The sequence below is a fragment of the Mastomys coucha genome, unplaced genomic scaffold (assembly GCF_008632895.1).
Source record: "Mastomys coucha isolate ucsf_1 unplaced genomic scaffold, UCSF_Mcou_1 pScaffold15, whole genome shotgun sequence".
Classification (NCBI taxonomy): Eukaryota; Metazoa; Chordata; class Mammalia; order Rodentia; family Muridae; genus Mastomys; species Mastomys coucha.
In genome coordinates, this window is record NW_022196897.1 from 49549505 (window position 1) to 49558060 (window position 8556).

The 8556-nt window shown below is 42.0% G+C and overlaps 1 protein-coding gene across 2 annotated transcripts in view; it reads right to left on the minus strand.

Moving 5' to 3' along the window:
- The window catches only part of Ifih1 (interferon induced with helicase C domain 1), a 51740-nt gene extending 43430 nt beyond the window's left edge, over positions 1-8310 (minus strand). Inside the window, exons 1-2 of one of the 2 annotated variants that reach the window (XM_031370429.1) lie at positions 7547-8303; positions 501-669 (exon numbers count right to left, since the gene is read on the minus strand). In XM_031370429.1, the coding sequence (XP_031226289.1) occupies positions 501-669; positions 7547-7999 (622 nt within the window). In that variant the 5' untranslated portion in view covers positions 8000-8303. Of the gene's footprint in view, positions 1-500; positions 670-7546 lie in introns of both variants that reach the window. The other variant, XM_031370427.1, reaches the window with a different exon arrangement.
- Between the last annotated feature and the right edge of the window lie 246 nt (positions 8311-8556).

An 8556-nucleotide genomic window follows, 5' to 3' on the forward strand; every position in this document is an offset into this window, starting at 1 on the left:
TTCTCTGTATAGTCCTGGCTGTCCTGGAACTCACTCTGTAGACCAGACTGGTCTCAAACTTAGACTTCTTGGTTCTCTAGCTCTTACAATCTTCATGTTCCCTCTTCACATTCCTTGAGCCTTAGGTATAAAAGTTGTGTTTCAGACTTATCCACCGTGGCCCTGCTCCTCTCAGGCAGCTGACTGCTCTTTGTAATGCTCTCCAATGCAAAGAGAGGTTGCTATTGTTGTCACTTTTATTTTTTACAGTCTAGTTGTTACCCCCCATCCCTGTCTGCCCTCCCTCAGTTCTTCATCTCATTCCTCCTCCCCCTGTCTCCAAGACGATGTCTTTAACACCCCACCTAACTCCCCCACTCCCCACCCCCCACTCCTCTACCCCCATCTCATGCCTTCAGAATGCCTTCAGAATTCTAAGATCCCTGCTGTTTGACACCACAGTCTGAGGCCTCATTGAAGTCCCAATGCATACAAAACTTTCCTGACAGCATTAGAATTACCTGCGCTGTCTTCTGGGCAGCCCACACCTGTCAGCTCTTGGAATAGTGCATCATTTCCAGTTTGGCGAAGAACATCCAGGAAAGTAGAAAACCAGTTTTCTTTCTGCACCATCCTTCTCAGCAGTTCTCTCACACCTGACTCATTTCCACTATTTCCTGCAGCAGAAATCTGTTATTTCAACAGAAAAGAAGAAAGAGAAAACACCCTTTGAACATATTAAAAGTAAAAATACTCCAAAGGAAAACCAACGGGTAAAGCATACATATAAACAAAGGTTTACACCCAAATGCTAAAGAATACTCCACTGTTCCATGTAGCTAGTCTAGAGTCTATGAGGGAAAAAAAATCATCAAGCCAAAACCTCAAGTATGCAATATTTTTTAATGCAGATAAAAATTGTGAAGTAAGCTGATGAGGTGGCTCGGTGGTTAGGTGCACTTGCAGCTAAGTCACGTGTGCTGAGTTCGTCTTCCAGCCCCCACATGGTAGAAGAAGAAAGCCAGTTCTCACAACTGTCCCCTGACCTCTCCACATGCATCATAGCACATTTCCTCCACAGTTTCCCATTTCAAACCAAAATTCAAAACGAAAACCTTAATAAAAAGGAAATACTAAAATAATTGACAGAGTAATAAATGCTTTGCTTGAACTCCTATGGCCAAAGCCCAAAAAAGGATCTTAAGTTTGTACTGCTGTTGTGTGTGTATGTGTGTGTGTGTGCGTGTGTGTGTGTGTGTGTGTGTGTGTGCGCGTGTGCATGTGTGTGCGCGTATGTGTGTGTGTGCGTGTGTGTGTGTGCGCGCGTGTGTGTGTTTGTGCGCGCGCGTGTGCGTGCATGTGTGTGCGCGTGTGTGTGTGTATGCGCCTGTGTGTGCGTGTGTGTGTGCGTGTGTGTGCGCGTGCGTGTGTGTGTTTGTGTGTGTGTGCGCTTGTGTGTTCGTGTGTGTGTGCGTGTGTGTGTTTGTGCGCGCGCGCGTGCGTGCATGTGTGTGTGTGTGCATGTGAGTGTATGCGCGTGTGTGCGCGTGTGTGTGCGTGTGTGTGTGTGTGTGCGCGTGTGTGCGTGTGTGTGTGCGCGCATGTGTGTGCGTGTGTGTGTGTGCGTGTGTGTGTACACGTGTGTGTACGTATGTGCGTGTGTGTGTGTGTGTGTGTATGTGCATGTGTGCACACAGATATGCTTTATCTGTGCATGCATGTATAAACACCAGATCTTTGCTATCTTCTTTTATTCAGTTCTTCTTTTTATTTGGGAGTCTAATCGAAGTAGGAACTTGCTATTTTGTCTAAACTGGCTGCTCAGTGAGCCTCCAGCTCTGCCTATCTCTGTCCTCCAGAATGTAATATAAATATAATTAAATTTATCTTCAATATATTTTGGGCTTGCTATTTTCTTTCAACCTCATTGATGAGGTTTATAAGTGAGGAACCAAACATTTCACGGCCTCTTCCTTGACTGTTCCCACTCTGGAACCAAGTAGCTAGGGATGCCGATTTACCTTCTTGCCTATTCAATATTTGGAACATTTATTATTGCAATGCTAACATGTCTCCAATTTTTTTGTGCATTCAGTATGAGGAGAACAGTTTCCCTATCCTTTTTAGATATGCAATCACCATTTGCTTTCTCTTCTACAGTAATCTCACAAATCATTTTAAAATACACATACCTGCATAGTCATTATCAAAGCACGTATTTCCAGATGCAGGGTAATAAACATTTGGAGAAAATGCTAACTTAGGCCACTCTACAAAGGTCCCAAAGCTAGTAAGTATGAGACATAGAACTTGATCCTCGGTAACTGGGTTTCTGGGATGAATGCCAGCTTCTCAAGCTGTAACTCCAGCTAAAAATTTCCTCCCATTCTAAGTACACTTTCTGGCAAGAAGTGGTTAAAATGATTATCTCACCTGATGCACTTTATCCATTTCAGACCATCTCCCCTAAGAGCATGCTCTAAGAAGTTTCTTTCTTAATCCTTGTGTTTACTCTAACTTTAGTAATCTCACAATGGAAAAGAAATCTTTGTCTCTTCTGGAATTTGCAAGATTTTTATTATTTTCTGGTAATCTGAAACACAATTGCTACACACATACGTAAGACTAATGTCAGATTCTTATTTCCACCCAATATTGTCATTTTTTATCATTATACCTTTTCATTAGCTTTAACTATGACAGAAATAACCATGATTTTTTAAAGGACAATGACTAAAGCCTTGTAATTAATATTCTTGTTAAGTTCTAAGAGTATTATATTACCCAAATTTCCTTCAATCATTATTCTATCATTTTTATGTTTCATAGCATAATCTGAGATTTCATATTTTCTGTACCCAGGCAGGCATAGGAGGGTCACGATGCTGTACTGTTTCCCAAGGATTTTTGTTATTTGAATGTCAAACTACATATACTATCTGCGGGGTTTTGTTCGTTTTTGTTTTGTTTTGGTTTGTTTTGATTCCGATAGCTTCATCCATGCTCTCAGTTTTAAATGTCTTCTTATTTTGGTGCTGGAAAGCACATCATCTGAAATCGTGTTCTCGCTGCCAGTAAGCACATTTCTTTGCTTCTCGGCCTCCATAGTGACAAAGGTGGGACAACGCAGTACTAGTGACAACATTAGAGTGCACTGCTATCATAGCGGCGGCCATCATCACCATGAACAGCATCTCGGAGGGAGGGTTGTAATCATACTGTTCTCTTAAAATATTGCAATGATATTCAGATCCCAGCAGAAAAGCATACTAACTTCAATTCCCAGGAGGTTAATAAATATCTATTTACAATTGTAGAAGGATGATGATTCCTTCCCTAACTGCAAGTTTTCCTTGTGAACTTAAAATAAATGTGCATAGATACTATATAAACTAATTTATGGAATAGAAAGCATGGGTGAATTTGTGGGTAGGACAGTTCACTTCTTGACTATTCCAAATCTGATATTCTTTTCCTCTTCAACAGAGATCAGTGGGGAAAGCAACACTATTTTCATAAAGTACTGGATTTCCAAGGCAATTGTACAGTTTAGAACAAAAATTTTCTCTTAAATCCATCAGAGTTCAACTTAAACAATAGGAAATTAGGAAGCAAAATTTGTTTCCTAAGCAAAGAATTTGTCCCTTTTTTACCAAGTGAGTTGTCAATATTGCCAACATCTTATTCATACCTTTTTATGTTTTGGTCCTGTCCTTCCTAATGACTCCTGTCCTTCCTAATTTGCCTAGTGATACAGTATATGAAGGGAAAACTCACTTGGACATTCAACTTCATACGGGAAGGACTAGACTCAGTGTCTATCTGGGATACCTCAGTTCTCTACGTAAATGAGGAGTAGATGACCTCCAAGACTACAAGTGTCCATGATGTCATCCAGGGCTAGAACAGTTATCTCTCTCTCCATAGCTGTCCATGTGGATTTTACTGTACTATTGAAGTGTCCGCACCTCTGTCTCAGAGGTCTGAGTGATTCCCTGTGGATGAATATGCCCATGTTGGCACTAAGTATCCTGGGAATATTAGGCCATATAGGAAATCCAGTTGCTGTGAGAGATTATTCTAGTTTTATTATCTGTAAAATGACCCTTGTAATGATTGAGTCTAGCTTGTAGACTCACTAATGGTGCAGACAGTCTTAAACTAGGGAGACTGAACGCTGATCAACACTGTGACAAAAAACTTTCGGCACACAGTGTCTGTGTTTTTCTCTTGTCTTCTCACACGAGCGTGGTGAAGATGTCACTTAAATCCTTCCTTCTGAAACAATAAATAAGGAAGTCAAATATGTTCTTGGGGTTCATATTCTTAAATCCTTTGGGGGCCAATGTGGGCAAGAAGCAAAAAATGAAGTAATTAATCAAGTAGAAAGTGTCTACAAGATAGCTTCCCAGCCTTTGCAAAGGGTAACTCAGAAGGTCTACAATCATCATCATCTTCATCATCATCATCATCATCATCATCATCATCATCATCATCATCATCATCTATTTTTAGAAGCTCTGATTAATTAGTTAAGTGAAGCTTAACTTTAATGTCTGTTTGAAGTTACCAAATTTCAAATTTTGGAATTTAGTGCCCACCAGCCATCTCTTTCCCAGCATTGGGCAAGGCAATTCAGCTCATCATGTCTTCAACTCAATTTTTCAATTTTCTTTCTTTCCTTTGTTTTTTTTTTTTTAAATAGATTCAAACACAAATCAAATGATGAAAAGAGTAGCATTGGCTGGGTTCTATGTACTCACAAAATGACAGAGAGTTTCTGTTTCAAATCAATTTAATCCAAGGATATTAAGAAGTGGGCTTTTGAGCTGGTGAGATGGCTCTGAGGGTAAAGGGCACTGACTGACTGCTCTTCCCAAAGTCCTGAGTTCAAATCCCAGCAACTACATGGTGGCTCACAACCACCTGTAATGAGATCTGACGCCCTCTTCTGGTGTGTCTGAAGACAGCTACAGTGTAGTTATTTATAATAATAAATACATCTTTGGGTCAGAGCAAGCAGAGTTGACTGGAGCAAGTGGGGCCGACCGGAGTGAGAGGGCTTGACCAGAGCGAGCAGAAGTCCTAAATTCAATTCCCAGTAACCCCATGGAGGCTCACAACCATCTGTACAGCTACAGTGGACTCATATACATAAAATAAATAAGTAAATCTTTAAAAAAAAAAGAAGTGGGCTTTTATGTGGAAGATTTACCTAAATCCCTGAAACTCTACCCCTAAATTACAAAGCAATGTGTGTGATAATTAAAGTCCATATAATCTTCATATAAAAAGAACATTGATTATGAAACTTTTTCTTTAACATTTCATAATTACTATTGATGTGAACTCAGAAATTATTGTGGTTTTCATTTCCCCAGGGAAACTTAGGATCATGGAACCAAATCTCGCATATAGCAAAATGCAAAGACAGACCTCCATTATTATTACTATTATTATTAAGTATATTGCCCTTACTATTCTAGATCCTTATGATTGTGCCATGCCACTTTGCTGTTGTGAGTTAAACATTTGATGGGTCCTGTAGCAAAAGAGATTCCTCCAGACGTAACACCACGTTTCCAATGTGCTTCATGATTACATTCAGAGCTGCTCACATAAAACAAAGCATGAGGAAGCAATGACAGATTCCTGCGGCCTCACCACTGCCCCCTGTCTTCTAATCAGTAGCTCTCCCTGCTCTAAGGGATTCCTCAGAAATGTGAAGCTGGGAGAAAGTTTGGTTGTTTTTGCTTAACTGCTGCCAGTACACAAAAGTCCTTTTCCCATCCGTCTTCTTCATGTCAAATCCCTTGCATTACTGCTAGCTGCCTCCGAGCTTGCCAGAATCAAGAACTTGGATAAAATGTAGCTGGCAGAAGTTCAACCCAGGCAAGACAAAAGTGATGCAGATAGGCAGACGTATTTAGAGTAAATATGGGGAAGTGCTGATTCTCTGGCACTCGGGACATCATACCAGCAAACATAAACAGCTTTGTGGTGTGACTGGACTCTGTTGCTTCTGGACTTCCTAACAGCTACTGTGGCTGGAAATGCCATCTTCCTTCTCCAGCTGGCTTGGAGGCTGCATACTTTCTTCCAAATTACGACTCTGCCACAGTGATGTACACATTTGTCATATCCAGCTGGACCACTATAGTTGCGCTCTAGCCGGTTCTCAATACAAGAAGTGATAGAAACGCGGCCAACAGCAGTGCAAAGGAATTTACTTGTTGGAGAGACTGGACATCCAAGTGCGATGCGTAACTTATCTCTGAATAGGTGTAGGTGCTGCTAACTCTATGAAGCACTGCTGATATTAGTAACTAAAGGCCAAGTCACATCATATATAGCTAATCAGTCTGATGCCAAGAATCTACAATGAAGATACAGCCAATAAATGAAACAGAAGGAAATGTCAAAATTGCAGCAAACTATAATGAAGCTTTTGACTTACATTAACAGGTTATTTGTCCATGTTTTTTCCAAAAAGACTTTAAATTGTATTCAATTTTATTTTAATGGTGTATCTATGTGTTGGGGGGTGGTAAAGTATGTACATATAGCTGTAGTGTGGGTGGAAGCCGAAGGTATCAAAATCATCCTGGATCTCATGAATTTCTAGATAGTTGTGTGACACCTGACAGGGCCACTGGGAACTGACTTCCCACCCCCTTCTAGAACAGCTCTTGCTATTGATCACAAAGACATCTCTCCAGCTCCCAAAGAAGACTTTCCAATTTCAACACTGGGTAAGCTAGATGCAGAGAGTTCAGCGTTTAAGCAGAACGCGGTAAATCTTCAGTCTTTACAAACCATGAGCATTATGTTAAGTCCCCAGTTACACTGATCCATACAAATTATACTTCAAAAGAGTCACCTGCTCCTTCAATAGTGTGAAAAACTGAGAGTAGTGGCATTTGTTTGTCGGTGCACTATGTCTGAACTTGAATTCTAGACAATATGAAAACTCTGATCAAAAAGAGAGTAACAAGACATAATTTCTCATCTGACCAAGACTTAATAAGCTCTACAAACTATAAGACATGGAAGGGGGACACTGGGAACCTGGTAATAAATATTTTAGCTTTATATCCATATTGCCCACACCCAACTGTAAAAAGGCAACTATAAAAAAGTACATAAGCAGCAAGGAAGAGTTTCAATAAAACTTTATCAACACTTAAAATTGAAAAATCAGACAGCTAATGCTGGTTCTTACAATATGAATAGAAGGCTAGACGTGGTGGGTGGGCCATAGTTTACGAACTGATATTCTGAGGAATATGTAAACTAAATCATAAAATTCAGTATCACCTGGGAATGATTAATCATAACAATGGCAAGGCCGCTTCAGTTCTTCCTGGGAGACCAAGAGTGAATTGTTTAACTTACCTTGTTTCTCTCATCTGTCAAACGGACTCCCTGTGGGTTCTTTTGAACAATTATACAAGGTAGGAAGGTTGTGCTGAAAGAAGTCAAAAGCCTCTCTCTATGGAGAAATGTACAAACAACCCTGCTTCATAAAATCTTCCACAAATTCATCTCCGTCTACAGTGACACCTACCCGATTTCTGTCCTCGACTGTCAACAGTCCCTTCTCGAAGCAAGTGTCCAAGACATCGTTAATCAGAAGCTTGTCCACCAAAGTGGGCTGGAGAAGGTTCAGCAAGTGGAGACACTCATCATGGGCCGTCTCAGAAGAAGGAGAGGGCAGATCAGTGAGTGTGGGTTTGACATAGCGCGCGGCCAAGGGGTTGCCGCTGCGATCCAGGGCCTCCACGAACATCTGCGTCCATCCCAGCGGCCACTGTCCCTGCTCCAAGGTGCTCAGCAGCAGTTCTGCTGCGCTGGTGTTACCACAGGTGGTGATCTTTTTATGAATCTGCTCTTTGGTTTCTGCCGGCAGAAAGATGAGGTAGTCCAGCACCGGCTCCACCTGAATGTACATTTTCAACCTGGGCCTGAAGATTGAGAGGAGATACCTGAAGCTGTCCTCTGTAGAACAGACGATCGACATCGTGGGTTCTCAGGGAATGGGGGAGAAGAGTCTCCTGGGCGGGCGGAGGATCCTCAGGTGGGAGTGAACGCGTCCCCGCCTACGCTGCCTGGGACCCGCAGGTACCAGGTAGCCTCCAAGCGCAGGACGGATCGGTGGTACCCAGTAGGTGACAGACGAGCCAAGAACGCGCTGCAGCTGGTGGGCACAGACCCGGGACCACTCTCGCTCTGTCACCGCTGGGACGTTCACTCTCGCAGGGAGCTTTAAGTATTGCCTTCCACCCACAGATCGGTTTCTGTTTCGATTCTCTTCTCTGGACTTTACTAACGTCAACTTCCGGGCCGGGGAATTAGTTTCGTGAGAGTGAAGGCCCGTGGACGCGGCGGGTTAGGTGGGGACTTTGGTCATGAACACTGTGGGAAAGTGTTTGGAAACAGGAAGGGAAATCGAATTCTTCCTTGTGTTGAGAAAGCAAGCGGTGCTCTGCACTATTTTATTTGAGGATATTTTTGGCTTCACCGCTCAGTGCTGTTTAGAAGAAGACCGGACTCATTTGTCAGTTAATATGCAGAGGG